We start from the raw sequence: 18,100 nt of genomic DNA, 5'->3' as shown, positions 1-18,100 counted from the left end.
CATTCCCTTCCAAAGTACTGCCATAACCTGGGTCCTTCTGCCCCTCTTCTCTGTGGTCTTTGTTTTCTCTCTCCCACCTCTTTCCTTTATTATATTCCCTTCTTATCCTTTTAATTTTTTTATCCTCAGTATGTAACTAATACTATTTCTTTCTTTTCTCACAATGTATATTAATGATAATGAAAGAAAAGTGTGGGTTTTGCATTCATAGACTTGGCTTAAAAATTCTAGCTTTGCCACTTTATGGCTGTATGACACTCTTAACCATCGTGAACTGAAATTTCCTTATGTGTGAAATGAGGGTAATAATATCTCATAGGGTTGTTGTGAAAATTAAGTGAATAACATGCACATCCCAACATGTAACAGCTATCCAATAAATGGTAATTCCTTTCCTATTTCCCCATCTTAGTACTAATATTCATTTTAACTTCAACACTTATAACATGATATCTGCCTTCAAGTACTTTTGGCCGTCTTATTCGGGAAGCAAAACTTATAAAATTAATAGAAAGAAATATACTGGAGTAATCTTGTATTGGAATTATTTTAAATACCTTCTTTAAGAGTGCTTTTAAATTTTGTTTGACATGTTCTCTTTTGTATAAGGGATAAAGCTGGTTAAAAAAATAATTAGGAAAACTGAATCTCAAGCAGTTTATGAACTGATAACTGTGTTAAAGGGGCTGCCAAGGAAAGTTATGTGAAATAGCGACTTGCCATTTTATGTAAAATGGTTTAGCTATGAACCCAGCTTGACATTTCACTTACAAAATTTTTGCAAGTGTAGAGAGAACTTTTTGTGTTTGCAGAGAGTCAAGAAAGGCTTTATCCTCACAATCAAGAGACTGTATGTAGCTCTTCTCTCTCTCTCTTTCTGTTTCTCTTCTTTTTCTTTCCCCACTTCTGCTGCTTATTGGGAAAGGAAACAGGAGATCAGAGAGCAGAGTAGATGAAAATGCAACATAAGACGTTCCTGGTGATAACTGCGAGCTGTTTAGGCAAGATGAATTGACTGCCTGGGACTGGAACAGATAAGAGCCGCAGGGAGTGTTTTGATGCTGAATCATCTGAAGTCTGAGAATAGACCTCAAGAAAAGGCTTTTCAATCCAAGCTAAAATTGGGGGCGATAAAGGAAAAGTTAAGGATAGATAGGAAGATACCTGATTATACCTTTTAGGTGATTAAAATTCTTTATAATTTAATTGGCCACTTAAAAAAGAACACCAAAATAAATTATGGAGTTGAAAAAGTGAAGCATTGGAAACTTGTTAGTTTCAAAACCCTTTATCTGAGGCCTCGGCCTGTGGTTCCGGCTCTATTCCATGGACCGGCGATATCAGAGTAATAACTCGAGGGGCTTTTCTTAACGGAGCTTTCCAGGCCCTTAAACCTGTATTTTAAACCGCCCCTGCAGGGGACCCATCTATCTCTAGTTCAGGGTCCGACACTCTGCAGCCATCACCTCTCACTCCAGCTCCTGTGGCTCCTCCCTCTCGCCTGCGGATGTTGGATCGCTCCCATCCCAGGAAAAACTGTCTTCCCCCAGGCTGAGATCCATACCCCTTCTTTCCTTTACAACCAAAGGAAACACTGTCCAAACACGGTGTTTTTACTTCTTTGTTCTTTGACCTTCCTCACTCTTTAAGGTTTTCAACAATGGTTTCCAAAGTAGAACACACACTATGATGCATTGGGACACAGGAGAAAATGTTTAACTTCTATTTTAATATTTTATCTACATTTATAAAGAATAATGTTTTATTAATGTTTGATACATTTGATTTCCTTACATTTAATGCATTTAAATATTGATACCTCTTAATCAATAACAGGCGCAGGTCACATAACAGGCATGAGGTTTCCTAAAGAAGATGGGAGTCTGCAGGGCTGTTGGGTTTCTACAGCGATGTGTCACAGCTTACACACGCCCAGTCGAGTGCATTTATGGTTTATGGAGGTATCCTCCCCAAATGGAAAAGTGTCTTAAAAAGGTACTAGCCTAAAAGCTTTTGATTGAATATACTGTGCTCATTATACTCATTATAACGCAGCACAATTGAACAAGAAGACAGTGGCAGAGTATATGGTGCCTTGGTCCCTATGGTCCAAGGTCCCTTGGTGCCTAGGGTCCCTCAGGTGTATATGGTGCCTTGAAAGATTAGCCCCTGATAGCAATATAGGTATATAATTTATAAATGTACATGGATAGGAGAGTTAAGGTTCATATTTTTTTATACATGGAATATACAATTATAAAAGTTTGGGGACCATCCTATCGAAGCTGCTTTTATTGATGTCTTCGGTGACTTCTTAATTGCCGATTCTGATCCACATTTTCAGAGCTTTATTTGCTTCATACCTTTGCGGAGTTCAGCATTACTGACCTTTTCCTTCTCTGAAACTGTCGACTTTCTTGGCTTCTGTGACAACACTCATCCTTCTCTTGCTCCTACGCTGTGTTTTTGCTGCCTCTTAAATCTTAGTATTGCTAGGATTTTGTCTTTGGTTCCCTTCTCACTCTCCACATGACCTCAGCCATACACATAGCTCTGGTTCCAATAACGACAACAGTAACAACAGCAACTAACACACAACAGCGCACACTACCTGCCAGGCACTGTGCTGAACACTTTGCGTTTCATCCTCCCAACAATCCCATGAGGTGGGTACTATCCTTATCTGTTTGTTACAAATGATGAAGCAGAGGCAGGGAGAGGGTCACAGAGGTTGTCACTGGCACAGGCTGGAATCACACTGTCTGGGCCCAGGGACCAGTTTCTCACCATTCTTGTGCATGGCTAATGTTTGCCTCCTGTCTCTTCCTCCGGCCTTGACCTCTGCTGTGAGGTCCAGACTCAGACATTCAGTGGCTAACTGGGCAGACTCCACCCCATAGTCGTTACTTCCAAGGAGGAGTTATTTCCTCCATCCGTCTAGTTCTCCCTGGTGTCCCAGCTTGTTAACCAGCCTCATCGTGCGTCTCGTTTCTCATGGGGGAAGCCTAGGCATCCTCTTAAATACTTTTTCACACTCTTCTCAGCAACTCTCTTTCATTCCTGTTGGTTTTGATTCTGCCTCATAAATACTAAATCCACATCCTTTTCCCAATCCCATGGGCCCTGTTTTCATTTGGATTTCTAAGTTTACAGTTGCTCTTCCAGTTCAGTCTTCCTCCTCCATTCCATCTTCTGTACTGCTGCTAGAGCAGTATTTTTGAAATAGAAATCTGGTTATTGCTCTACTTAAAATTCTTCAAATTATTTTGCCTTCCAGATAAAAATCAGACTGTTGGCCATGGTTGGTCAGACCTTTCGCGAACTAGCTTCTGTCCAGTTTCGCTTTTGGTCATCTCCCTGGAACATTCTCTTTCTGACCGGCCTGTGCTGCAGCCAGCTGAAATTCACCATGGTCTTTCACCTGCCTGCCTCTGTTTCCTCTTCTTATCTGCCTGCTAAACTTCTATATCCCCTTTGATTCAATTCATTTCAGTTTTTTCTTAACCTCTCCCAGCTACCCAGGCCTAGCTGGATGCTCTTAGCATCCTGTTGATGCTTCTGCCATAGCCCTTTATCATACTGAGTTTTCTCACCTGCTAGTTAGTGAGTTCTAGGCTCCAGCATAGTAGAGTAGAAGTCTCTTAGGCTATCATAGTTGGAGTTTAAGCAGGGAATTGTTTAAAGAAAGAAAAGATTCAGAGGATCTTTTGTTCGGCAGAGGGGAGGGCCGTTGGCCAGGGCCTGTGGGGCCTGCACTTCATTGAGGGGCTCCACCGCGGCCCCCAGCTTGTTGCTTTTCCTGGGCGCTACTCCCCCGCTGGCCCGACGCGACGCTCCAGTAGTGCGGCACCGGTTCCTCTCGGGTTTTTGGGCGCTGCTCTGAGCAGCGTCACCCTTTACACCAGAAAGCTGGCGGGCACTATGGGGAAAAAACAAAACAAGAAGAAAGTGGAGGAGGTGCTAGAAGAGGAGGAAGAGGAATATGTGGTGGAAAAAGTTCTCGACCGTCGAGTGGTAAAGGGCAAAGTGGAGTACCTCCTAAAGTGGAAGGGTTTCTCGGATGAGGACAACACGTGGGAGCCAGAAGAGACCCTGGATTGCCCTGACCTCATTGCTGAGTTTCTACAGTCACAGAAAACAGCACATGAGACAGATAAATCAGAGGGAGGCAAGCACAAAGCTGATTCTGATTCTGAAGATAAGGGAGAAGAGAGCAAACCAAAGAAGAAGAAAGAAGAGTCAGAAAAGCCACGAGGTTTTGCTCGGGGTTTGGAGCCAGAGCAGATTATTGGAGCTACAGACTCCAGTGGAGAGCTCATGTTTCTGATGAAATGGAAAAACTCTGATGAGGCTGACCTGGTCCCTGCCAAGGAAGCGAATGTCAAGTGCCCACAGGTTGTCATATCCTTCTATGAGGAAAGGCTGACATGGCATTCCTACCCCTCAGAGGATGATGACAAAAAAGATGACGAGAATTAACTCTCCTGAGTACCAGCCCCTGTCACATCTGACTGTGGGTTTCAAGTGGGGAGGGAAGGAGTTTTACTTGTCTTGACACCATAGAGGTGGCTTGAGAAGATGTCCTTTGAAGAGCCAGTATAGTTTCTGTGCCCTGCAGCAGCCCAAAGTGCTTTAAAGCTGTTCAAGCTGTATGGATTGCACACCCATCCCAGTGGAGGGGAAGGGGGATAAGTGTTTCAAGGCAGCCCATTCTGCACTTTGTCAAGAAAAGCAAAGGGCCTTCTATGAAGGACAAAACTTGTAGAATTGAGTGTGTGGGAGAACAAAAAGGTACTGTAGATCTTCAAAGAGCATCTCCACAACCCACAGCCTTCTTCCCAATAGTGTTAACTCTGCATTTTTACAGCGTAGCATGTGTGTAGTTTTTGGCTATTACTGGTGTATTATTTGGGGGTGGGAGGGATGGGGTGGGAGAGAAGGGAGATGAGTAGGATCATTTTGGTTAAAATTTGGGGCCTGATTGGGGAAATGGTGAAATAATGGAAAGAACAGACAACTAATGATTTGCTTCTATGTCCATATTTTACCTTTTCAAAAAATGTCATTGGCACCACAAATGAGGACTTTGAGAGACTGTTTAAAAGCTGTGAATGCCTGAAACCTATAAGCCAAGGTGTTCCCTGCCTTAGCTTACTGCTGTTCCCCACAAAGTACTAAGCCAGCTCATAAGTTACCAAAGCTGCCATTTTGGAGATGGAAACTGATTGAGGAAGGAAAGTCTTGTATTAGAGAGTATATATCGGCAGATCATTCTGTCCTAGAGATGCTAATTCCTGAAATTAAACAAGACAACCCTTTCTTTTCCAGTTATGAAGTTATAAATAGCTTGTTCATCCAAGCCACTGGCTGAGGTGTTGGGGAAGAGGGTGGTACAGGAGATGGGAGAGTAGGGAAGAAAAGGGCCCATGCTCTTAGGGCGGAGAACTCTTGGAGCCTCTCTGTTGTTGTGTGTTGTTTTGTTTTGTTTTTTTCTTTGAACGTTGGAAATGGGAGAATAGGGAAGAGAAGGGCCCTTGCTCTTAGAACGCAGAACTCCTGGAGCCTCTCTGGTTTTGTTGTTGTTGTTGTTGTTATTGTTTTTTGAACTTTGAACTCTAAAACCATTTGGGTAGCAGGGTTCAGTCACTGACAGCACAAGTTTCATTGAATCAGTTCAAGAGTTGAATGATTTCAAAAGCCCTGGTCTCAGGAGAAGATTAAACTTTCATACCGGGGCAATGATTCACTGTAAAACACAACAAACAAAAAACATTTTTTAAAAAATCCTAAGAATTAAGTGATACCCAAAATGCTCTGTCGTGAATCACAGGATCCATCAGTTCTTGACATCATCTAGAGTTGGAACTAGAGCTACATTGTAAAATCTTTTTTAGGCATGTGCTAGATTTCTGTGAAAACTTTGTCTAAATGTAAACTTCATACCACACTGTCAGTTTTTGTCTTAATAAAACTATAGATTTATAAAAAAAAGAAAAGAAAAGATTCATATATGAAAGCCTTGAGCATTTTAAGACATAAATGTATATTCACCTATCTTTTACGTTTGGTCAAGGCCCTTTCTTTGAGTGTTGGTTCTCTGATTGGGATTTAATGTTGCCTTTCTTATATAAAACACACCCTGGTTTATCATCTATAGTCTCCAATCTCATTGTCTTTAAAGTGAAGTTAGAACTTTAAAAACTTACAAAATAATCAGTGCAGAATTCATCTAAATTTTAACTTCTAATCCTTCTACTTTATCTGTTTTTTGAGACAAGGATTATTGCTCTGTCCCCCAGGCTGGAGTGCAATGGCAAGATCATAGCCCACTGCAGTCTCAAACTCTTGGGCTCAAGTGATCTTTTTGACTTAACCTCCAAGTAGCTGGGACTACAGGTGCATGCCAGCACACTTGGCTAATTTTTTTTTTTTTTGGTAGAGATGGGATCTTGCTGTGGTGCCCAGGCTGGTCTGCAACTCCTGGCCTCAAGTGATCTTCCCACCTCAGCCTCCCAAAGTGCTGGGATTACAGGCATGAGCCACTGTACCTGCCCATTCTGGTTATTTTTAAAATACTTGCTCATACCTACATCATATAGGAACTTTTTTCCCAGTGATTAGTCTATACTGAGTCTTTCTGAGGCGTTCGATTTCATTTCCATTAGAAAAAAGTCTCTATTTACACTTACATTTCCTTGGTTAATATTTAATTTAGTAACAAGTACAACTGGCAAAAACTCATTTGAGAACAGCACGACTGATTTTTGGTAAGCATATAGTTTAGTTAGTGGATGCCAATATATATGGAACTGTTGGAGCATAGCTCCGCCTTTGCTAGCTGTGTGTTTGCAGCGGGCAATGAGTGTCAATACATGTGTTTTAGAGAAAAAGTGGAGAGCATCAGTTAATTGGGTGAGTCTGTTAAATGGAGGTTGCTGGGTTTTGATATAGGTTATCTCCCTTTGTTTGATCGCTGTGTAATTTTTTTAAAGCTGATTTTTATAATACTATCTTTTGATATGGGGAGTGATTTTGTGAGTCAGTTTTAATCTTTCATCTTTTATTGATTTTTATTTTATTTGTACCTCAGTTACCTCAGAAAAGATTTGAAGATGCTTATATTAAAAGACACAGATATAAGTTAAATTTTGTACCTGCAACCATAAAAACCCTGAAAATTATATCAATTCTTAAAAATTTGGTTATTTTTAATTGATTGTGTGTTAACTTGCACCATGGTTCAAACTAACCAATAAATGTATTGAGAGGCATGGTTGATTTCTATGGCATGCTACTTACAAAAGAAGTCATAAAAATTTTTTTTTTCTAAGAATAACAGTAAGCTCTTTTTATGTTTAATTTCTTCTCTTTTCTGTCTTCACCCTCTTCTCTATATTTTTCTTAAAAACTTTTTTTCTTAAGATATTTGATTATGGTCTAAGACAGCTAATTTAAGCATCTGTTTATCACTGTCTGGCTAGACTGAATGTAAAATTTCAATTGAATTACCTCCCAGGAGAGCTTTGAGCTCTTAGGGTAAAACACATCATTTTCTCTTCTCTCCTCTGGGATTGTCAGCAGAAAGAATTCATCTAAATAGTTTACATGCATTTTGAAAATGTTGTATCTACTGGACTTAGCTTTGTTGTTTGTGGAACATTGCCAATATAAATGGACTATCTACTCTGCTTGTTAACTCAAGTACAGTAGTGTCATATGGTATTACAATATTGTATAAATTGTAGCAGTGAATGACTTTTGCTGATGGTTAACTTATAACCAATTTTTATTAAGAAATAGGAGATTTTCCTTTCTTAAAAATTTAATTTCAAAACCCAGATGTTTAATCATTATTCATTCATTAAGTATTTATTGAGCAATTACTATATATACAGCATTACAAAATTCAGATATATGCTGTGAATACTTATTTTGCCCCTTTGCTCTGGAAGAGTTTTAGATTTTTCTATTCACTTTTGTCTATTTCATAAGGGCTTCGTTAGGAAATAAATTATTGAACTAACTAAAAAGATCAATAAGCAAATTTAGTATATGCTGCCTGTCAGGGGCAAGAGGATGTACTCAGGTGAGCTCCTAAGGAGCTTTCAGCTTGGTGGAATGTATGTTCCTTTTTTCCAAAGAGAAATGTTATGAGAAAGTGCCATAATTTTCTTTGTACTACTTGATTACAAAAATTGTAAAAATAAAAAGATGAAAAAGTAAATGAAAACTTGATTCTTCCAGTTTTTCCTCTCTTAAAATAAAAAAAAAATGATGATTTTTTTTAAAAAGTAGCATATAGTATATTAAAATCTTCTAATATATTCAAGTATTAAATCTTAACGTGATAGAATATATTGTCAGATTAAAGTTTAGCTTGGTTATTGAAGCACATTGTTTCTTACAGAATCCCAACAGTGTGTGTATCTGTAGGTTGGTCAGTCAGTTGATCAGTTTGTCCATCTTTACTTTGAAATCTCAAAGAATCTGAAATAGAAAATTTTTTTATTATTTCAATATACTTTATTGAAATTTATTTTATAAATGGTCTTTAAGATAGTCTTTGTGCATTTGGGATATATATTGGGGAAATTGTTTATTATTTCTTGACCTTAATATTTTTTTTTCTTTTTCTTTCTTTTTTTTTTTTTTTATGAGGAAGGGTCTCCATATGTTGTTGGCCAGGCTGGTCTTGAACTCCTGGCCTCAAGTGATCCTCCTGCCTTGACCTTCCAAAGTGCTGGGATTACAGACACTGTCTTTTAAGAGAGTAATGTAAAGGCCTAAATTACTGCCAGAAAGCTTTGTTATTTAATAATGAGTTAATATAGGCTTATCAGAGAAACCTTTTTTTTAAATCTATGGCTTTGGGTTTGGTAAATTTATCACTTAAGAGATATATTGCTTTTAAGATCAGATTAACAGATAAGAAATAGGGACGAGCTAAACAATTTGTAAATTTTTGCAACTGTTTTCTGTGTCTTCCATCAGAATCTTTTCCAGTACAAGGTTTTCTTTTCCTGTTCCAGACGTTCATATTCTCAGATAGTTTCCTCTCTGTGCTTTCTGTGTCTCTGGCTTTCGTTGCCTTAGCTACCTGTTTTCCTTCATATCATTGATTCTTTTTGTCACTTCTTTTTCCCTCCTGTAGCCAGATCTGTCCTGGGCGTCTTGGGCTTCGACTGTTGCCACTTTGTTCTCTCTGATGGTTTTCGTCCCATGCTGTCCCGGCCTGTCTGACGTGTGTCCAGCAAGGCTCATTCTGCCCGTATCAACATTTTATCAGATATTCTCAGTCCGTATTAGGATCTTCCTTACATAAATTGATACTCATAATTAAAATACCACCCCTTTTAATATTTCTATGTACAGCATATCTATTTAATCATCCTTCTCAAAAGAATTCTTTAAAAAGCACAAAAAGAGGCAGAGCCAGTGTCTGTTTCTCTCTCTTCCCGTCTTTCCTGTTTTCACCCGCAGAGCAGGTATAAAACTCAGATGACTCCAACTGCAGTCGTCTACCCCATGGCATCAAAGGAACTGTGCATTTTATTACTACTAACATCATCCTTTTTCTTTTCTGCTTTTATATTGTCCTACAGTAAACTCTGAGTTGACAATTAGCCCTATGTAATCCCATTGTAGTTACTCTCTATGTTCGACTTTGGAATGTGGCACATTTTTTAAAATGTTATCTCCCCCTAACCAATGCACATTCTTCATTGCCCTAATTACTGTCAGCAGGGAGAGTCAGCCCTGAAGGAACACATTTGGTCAAAGAGCAAGTATAAAAAAATTTACGACATAAGGTAGAAAAGTATTATATAGAAAACCGGGAGGCTGAGGCAGAAGGATTGCTTGAGCCCAGGAGTTTGAGGTTGCTGTGAGCTGGGCTGATGCCACGGCACTCACTCTAGCCCAGGCAACAGAGTGAGACTCTGTCTCAAAAAAAAAAAAAAAAAAAAACCAGATGTATTATATAGAAAATCAAAATGAACCGAATAATAGTTGCCTGTATTCTATCTCAGTGCTGTTTGGTTTTGAATAGTTCGGTCTCCAGAAAGGAGAGATGATGCCCATATGTTCATCCTAGCAGATGTGAGTGACTTAACTGATTCTTAAATGATGACTGGACATTGGACTGTTCAAAGTGGAGCAACGATGATGGAGCAACACTACCACCAGCTAATTTTTAAATTTTCTGTAGACATGTGGTCTCGCTATGTTGCCCAGGCTGGTCTCAAACTCCTGGTCTTAGGCAGTCGTCCTGCCTTGGTCTCCTGAAGTGCTGGGATTACAGGTATGAGCCACCACACCTGGCCTAGTGGACTCTTTTAATCTAGTAATTCATGCCCTTCAGTTCTTGGAAGTTTCCTTTTTTAATCTTTGGATAATTTTCTTTCCTCTCTTTACTGTTTTTTCTTTTGAAAATCTTATTAGTTGGATGTTGAATCTCTTGCACTTATCTTCTAATATTCTTATTTTTTTCTCTCTCTGCCTTTTATTCTTCTTTCTGAAAGCTTTTCTTGATTTTATTCTTCAAGTCTTCTGTATTAACTGGAATGCTTTCAGCTCCAAGTAAGAGAATCCCCAACTACAAATGGCTTAAGCAGTGGTGATTTACTTATTTATCTTTTTACATAACCAGGCATCAGGAATACTGTTCCCACAGTTAACACGGGCAGTCAACACTGTCATCAAGAATCCAGACTCTTCCATCTTTCTTCCTGGTTTCCTTGGTGTGTGACAATCTCTCTCCCATTCTAAGTTGTAAGTTGCCTGCAGCTTTTTAAGCTTTGGGTTCTCATACAACAATATACAAAAGCAGAAAGAGAAGGGTAGGCTCTTCCTAAGCTCTTTTCTCTTTTATCAGGGAAGAAAGTCTTTTCCAGAATCCCACTAGGGGAGTTAGCTTTACATCTCATGGGTCAGAACTAGGTCGTTTAGCCACTCCCAGCTGCAGGAGGAGGTTGGCCAAGTGAGTATCTGGCTGTATCTGTCCCTGACTGCTGTCCTTGGTCCCTCCTGCAACCTGGCAGATTTAACACATCCACAGACAGGTATTCATTAGACAGCACAGGTCCTCACCATTGTCAGGTGCCAGGAGATCGAATGTGGAAAGAGGGACTCATGTCCAGAACCTGCGTGTTAAATCAGGTGACTGAGCTTGCCGCAGTCAGCGTTTGCAACTGTGGATCGTGAGCGTGTAAGATGTGGTTGGTGTGTGAGAGGCTTGGTCAGCCCTTGCTTGGGCTTCCAAGTATGACTTCACCCTGGAAAGGCAGAACACTGTCACCATGAACCCAGCGGTGTCTCTGTGGGGACCTGGGGGTCTCAGGAGGCTGTGCTCGCTGAGCACCTCTTGCGCAGTGTCTCTGGCTCCTATACTGGATGTTGTTGCAGTAAAAGGTACTTTTTGAGGCTTATGTGTTGAATTCCCAATCCAGTCTTCCTCCACTTGACTTTGATGTCTGTCCTAGGAGGCAGACTCCTTTTCCATGGACGAAGGGGACAGGAAATGGCTTGTGGGTGACCAAGCAGTAAATCGGCCACGCTTTATGTTGTTTTTTTTCCCCCTCCTTTTTTTCCCTGAGGATTTCTGTGGATTCTCTTATTTTTTATAGCTTTTTATTCTTGTTTCATACAAGTCAGTTTTTTCCTTTTCACTCTGAGAATATTGATTGTATTGTTTCTTGAAATTCTCTTCCATTCCGTTTCCCCCAAGTTTGTTTTTCTCTCTTGGTGGAAATGATCTGCAGTGCCCTGTGATTGCTGGGTGCATTCTTATCCTTGAGAGCAAGGCATTCGACAGCTGAGTGGAAGTTTTGCGTGCATGGTCAGGGATGGTGGGTGGTGGATGGAACGTTAGGGTGACAGGAATTGGCCTTTTTTAAAGAAGCCGTCAATGTCAGTCCCTGCAGATCCTTTCATTTGCTCCAGGTAAGACCCCCCCCACACCAGTCAACTTGGGGTGTCATAAGAGGGTTGCTGTGTCTGTCGATCACTTTGGAGCTTTTACTCAATATTGTGGTTTTCGGGATGGGCCTTGCCGGTTCCCTTGGCTGCGCGGTCTCCCTCCGTCTGGAGCCTCTGTGGTTAGGCTCCTCCATCCCTTCGTTCCTGCCTTCCCGCTCTGCCGCTCCCCCCCCCCCCCCGCCCCCAGATGAAAAACCTCTTCTGCAGAAATTAGCCGGACATGGTGGCACATGCTTGTAGTCCCAGCTACTCAGGAGGCTGAGGCAGGAGGATGCACAAGCCCAGGAGTTTGAGGTTGCTGTGAGCTATGATGATACCACTGCACTCCAGCCCAAGCGATAGAGCAAGACCTTATCTCAAAAAAAAAAAAAAAGGTTATGAAATGATTCCTATTTTAATTACTATAGGAAAACCCTATTTTTATAGAAATCACATATGTAAAACACATTTAAGTAGCAATTTCCCCAGTTTTCAGGGAGGTTACATAAGGAAGCTATAGAGTAATGTTTATCTTTAACATATTCTGATATACAGAACTTTTTGCTCTTTCGGATTCATATTAAGAAAATAAAGATTTTGATTGGAAGAATGTGAATTTTATCCTAAGTTAGCAGGAAATCATAAAACTTTTAAATCATAGTAAATTTATAACAAAATAATTCACATTTAGATGCCATATTACACATGTAAATTACCTTTTAAACTGGTGTTTCATGAAGTAATGATGTATACAAATATTTATAATTTCTTTTGATGTGCTTACGGAAACTTTCCAGATGTTCAGATTTTTTAAACCTAGACTGATAATCCAACTAATATTTTGGTTACACATTTAAAATTACTAAGATCCATTGCATTTGATTATAATTTATTTTAAATGTACCGTATTATAAACCTGTATCTTTTATGGGAATTTATCTAGGTATGTGCTGTCAACTATATTATTAAAGCTATTTGTAATTGAGTTTAAATACTATAAAACTGTCATGCATATCTTTTAGATAAAGAAAATACTATAAGAAGAAAACTTTTAAAATAAATAAATACATTGTTGGAGTATTTCCAAACCTCAGCATAGTCCATGGCGCAGAAGTAGGCGTCTTTCCTGAATGAAGTTAATTACCCACGGGGCACATGTTGGTCACTCTTTAAAATTCTTATAAAAACAAAGAAATTAATTATCCAGTATGAAAACGAGTCCTACTCTTTCTGGCAAACATTCAATTAACTTTTTAGTGCTTGCTATTTAATGTTGTTTTTGACCAACCAACCATTGAAAACTACTTTCCTTTGAAATTGGGCTTGAGTAGAAAACAATATTGTGTGTAGCTGTTTAGATGGTCAGTTCCATTTGGTCATTAGCTTTTTTCCCATGATCTTTGAATTTGGTGGCTTGTTATATCTTAGACTTGCTGTGAGGTGTGCATTGGGCACAGTTACTTAGTGTTTTACAGAGTTAACGTCTAAGATCTGTTGGGAAATACTCAGAAAACTTAAATCAGTATTTTGTGTTAAGACACTTCAAAAATGTAATAGTATTAAAAAACTTTACACTTAAATGACTAAGGACTGTGACAGTCACATTTAAATAATTTTTTTGGAAAAATTATTGCTTCTTTTCCCGATATTTTGACTGATAAGTGCCTCCTATATTTTAGATGGTATATTCCACATTTGATAATCTTATCATTTTGTCACATTGGCTTTCTCTCCCTTTGAACTTACAGATATGTGCATGTGCAATGCACACGTCCCTTCACCTTTATTTTCTAAACCATTTGAGAGTTGGTGCAGACATTATAACACTTCACCCCTATATTCTTCAGCTTCTATTTCGTAAGAACAGGGACATTTCTCCTACATAACCACAAATTAACATACTTAGGAAATTTAACATTGATGCAATATCATTGTCCAATATTCAATTTCCTTCAGTTTTCCCAATAATATTATTTGTAGCTATTTTTTTACCCCTCAGTTCAGGATCCAAAGATCGTACCTGGCATTTAAGTTATCATATGTCTTTAGGGTCTAACAATATCCTAGCTTTTTTTAAAAAAAAAAAAATCTTTTATTACAGTAACATTATTGACAAGTCCAGGCTGATATGGATATATATAATTGTTTTCTCGTGATTATATGATTGTTTCCTCTTGAAAAATTTTGGCAGGGATACTTCCTAAGTGATATTATTTTCTTTTCAGTACATTATGCCAGGAGGCATATGCAGTGAAAATATAAGTAATCTTGCTATCCAAATTCATTCATTTTTTTACTTCAGTTAGCAAAAGTTCAGATGGTAAGACATAGTTGTGTTATGGTCTATTTTTGAGTATTTTTTAATAAAATTTACAAGTCAAGGGGTAAAAATATTAAAAGGCAATAATATTTCATAAAAAACTTAGGTGAAGATTCTGCTTTATATGTTTATACTTTTAAAAATATATGGTAAGTATACAATTTTAGACAGAAAGTTATATTCAAAAATTTGCTGGCAAATGACAGGCCAAAAGAAATTTAATAGAATGTGCTTTAGTGAATTGTGTCAGAGATAATTAAAGGTGCTCCTGGGATGGGAGTTGATCCTATGCAAAAATTTTTCCTTTGTTGCTTGAGTACTTTAGAATTATCTGTGTGATGTGTCATCTCTTGTCTAATTCCTCTTCCCACCCCCCCCAACTTTCCTTTAATTTTTCGTATTAAAGTTACAGTTTCATAGTGTCTGATTTTTAATTTCAATATTGGATAGTAACATTCGTCTCAATTACTGGCACATCTTCCTAACCAAGAAGTAAAACAAACAAGATATCTGATAATGTCCACATTTAAATAGAGCAGGTCTGGATTATTCAATATCCATTGCTTAGTGACAAAGCTATCAGAAACAGGTGGTAACTACAGCTACATGATTCTTATTCAAAGGAAAAAGCTTATGTTCCATTGGGGAGGAGGACAATTTGCTGATTAAGATCACTACTTTAAAGGTCTCTTCTCCTTTCAGAGGAGAAAAACTGGAAAAATATAGAAAGATTTAGAAAGGTGACTATTTTATGAAACCTTAGAGATTTCTGCTAAGATGCCATTAATTTGCTTTATGGAACTGAACCAAAGTGACACTGATAAAGGCATCTTATTCTTCTTCTTTTTTTTTCTTTTCCTCCAAGACAAGATCTTTCCACGTTGCCCAGGCTGGTCTTAAGCCTCCTGAGTACCTGGGACTACAGGTGTGAGCCACCACACCCAGTTTGCACCTTATTCTTCTGTGGATTTCTTTTTGCCTCTTAATATCCCTAACCCAATAGCATATTTATTATCTGAGACTCTGCATGTGAAGTCTAGCCTTTCCTGGACCCTTTATTTTCTTCTGTACATTTTGGGCTGAAATTTAGGTGATTGTCATTGGGTGAACAGTGTTCTTATAGTGTGAACAGAGAATTACCACTGCAAAGTAGAGAAAGACATCTTTATTTGTAGAATAGGACTCAATTAGGAATTGGCAGGGTCAGGATTTGAACCCAGGACTTTATAATACTAAAACCTTTACTCTTTCCACTCAATGGTAGTGATTATTAGAAGTTCCTTGGTATTGGGGGAGAATTGGCTCCAGGATCCCCACGGATGCTCAAGTCTCATATAAAATGGCATAGTATTAATATTTGCATATAACCTACATACATCTTCCTGTATACTTTAAATTACATTTAGATTACTTATAATACCTAATACAATGTAAATGCTATGTAAATAGTTGTTATACTGTATTATTATTATTATTTTTTTGAAACAGAGTCTTGCTTTGTTGCCCTGACTAGAGTGAGTGCCGTGGCGTCAGCCTAGCTCACAGCAACGTCAAACTCCTGGGCTTAAGCGATCCTCCTGCCTCAGCCTCCCGAGTAGCTGGGACTACAGGCATGCGCCACCATGCCTGGCTAATTTTTTCTATATATATATTTTAGTTGGCCAGATAATTTCTTTCTATTTTTAGTAGAGACGGGGGCTCGCTCTTGCTCAGGCTGGTCTCGAACTCCTGAGCTCAAACGATCCACCAGCCTCGGCCTCCCAGAGTGCTAGGATTACAGGCATGAGCTACCGCACCCAGCCTACTCTATTATTTTTAATTAGTGTTTTCGATTGTTATATTGTTACTTTTTATTGGGGTTTTTCCTCAGATATTTTCAATCTGCAGTTGGTTGAGTCCAGGGATGTGGAACCCGCAGATAGAGAGGGCCTACCGTATTACCATGACCTCTTAGAGTCCTTTAGTCCCCTCCTTATGTTGTGCACTTACTATTTGTAAACACTGAAATTTTCCTACTTTTATTTAAGTATGAAGTCTAATAAAGATACATTGTATAGTATGATGTGTTCCAAATAGGCAACACTGCTATAATATACAAATTCCTAAATATCAGGACTTTGGAAATTAATTCTATACTTTATAAATTTTAAACCTGTTTAATTCTGAGTATAAAGCTAAAATTATTTTGGGGGGGACATTAACCTAACTACTAACCAAAAGCTAGGAACAATTTGGTGAGCTGTGAACTGAATTCATTTATTTCTATACTGAATCATGAACAAGGCCAGAATTTAAAAAAATATATACCCCTAAGTTCAAGTCAGAAAGAATGCATACTTTCTTAGGTTGTGGGATAAGAACAAAACTCGAACAAATAGTATCTGACTCAAAATGATATTTTACCTGTTATGTAGAGCACCTGATCTTAATAAAATAGTTGTTTAACCTCAGCTTTTAAATATATGAGTTTTTATTTGCCACATTCTTTGTACTAAATGATATATGTTTTAGGGTCCCTATGGTATTTCATGACTTTGATTTTATAGATTTGAGGGAAAAGACTCAAATCTGAAAGTTTAGTCTTATTATGTAGATCTTTTTAAGAAGGTGGTTTAAGAGAAAAATGTATTAATTGTTGATATGCTCAAAAAACATTTTTTAAGAAAATAGAAATGGCAATAAGCAAATATCTGGAAAGGCATGAGTATTCAAACCTGGGGGCATTTTGATTTTATTTAGTTGGTAAATGAAATCTGGCTTAATGTGGGACAGTAATTATTGTCATTTAAGAAAATACATTTAGATTTTTAAGAGAAAAAAGTTACTGAAATTATTTGTATGCAAAAACGAACCCTTACCCAGAAGTGTCACAGAAGATTGAAATCATCTGCCATGGGGCAGCTACTTCAACTCTCAACTTGCCCCTGTAATATTCGTATCCTTTTTCTACCCCTTTATCTCATAAATAATAGAAATACAGAAATTGGAAGCAGTTAATTTTAAAAATCCTTTTAGATGGGGAACTCACCACTCAATTTACAAACCTATCTATATAAACCCATGTTCTCCAGCTTTATTGGCGTCTTTTATCTCCCAAATAGTCCTTGTGTCAGGACATGCACTGTTGTCCCCTGTGCCAGGGACACTCTTCTGTCCTCTCTTCAAATCAATCCATTGATGAATCTCGACATCACTAAAAGTGGGACAACCAGACATTCGTGCCTATCTTGTGACACCCTAAGAAGTACACGGCATCACCTATAAACTGTTCTTGCCAAATAAATCGAACCTGAGTGTAATCAAGACCTCAGATCCAGCTACATGCTTATAGGAAATACAGCAGATAGAGATTAAATGTACCCGAGGAGGGAAGCAACTAAATCCAGAATGTGATATTCTGCCAACAAATGACCCAGTTTCTTCAGCAAATGAATGGCATGAAAAAGAGAGGAGGGAACTGTGATTGCTCAAGAGAGACTTATGTGACATATCAACCAGTTGCAATGCGTGATCCCAATCTTTTAGATGCTGATTAAAAGAAACAGACTAACATATGTCAGTTTTTGCAATTTTTGAGGAGATTTGTATATGGACTAGGTGTTAAAAATTGTTACTAGTTTTGCTAGGTGTCGTAATGGCATTGTGGTTATACATATTCTTAAAATGTCTTTTCTGTAAGGATACACATGGAGATATTATACTTACTGGTAGAATAATGTGATGTCTGAGATTTGTATTAAAATACATCTGGGGTAACAGAGGAAAATTCAACCTCGTTCTTCAGGTCTTGGCTTCTGTTACCCCCTTGGGGGAGATCCTTGACCA

At 38.4% G+C, this 18,100-nt stretch overlaps 2 protein-coding genes across 3 annotated transcripts in view; both read left to right on the top strand.

Annotated features, from left to right (window-relative positions):
- Nucleotides 1-18,100, top strand: part of TAF3 (TATA-box binding protein associated factor 3) — a 129,144-nt gene that overhangs the window by 46,268 nt on the left and 64,776 nt on the right. The window lies entirely within an intron of this gene.
- On the top strand, nt 3,697-5,036 carry LOC123626848 (chromobox protein homolog 1-like). Its single transcript, XM_045536082.1, has one exon. The coding sequence runs from the start codon at nt 3,922-3,924 to the stop codon at nt 4,477-4,479; it is 558 nt and encodes a 185-aa protein (XP_045392038.1). The 5' UTR covers nt 3,697-3,921; the 3' UTR covers nt 4,480-5,036.

Source organism: Lemur catta, chromosome 1, assembly GCF_020740605.2.
Source record: "Lemur catta isolate mLemCat1 chromosome 1, mLemCat1.pri, whole genome shotgun sequence".
In the NCBI taxonomy this organism is placed as follows: domain Eukaryota; kingdom Metazoa; phylum Chordata; class Mammalia; order Primates; family Lemuridae; genus Lemur; species Lemur catta.
The sequence above is the reverse complement of the archived record's forward strand: the minus strand, read 5'-3'. Positions and strand labels throughout refer to the sequence as shown.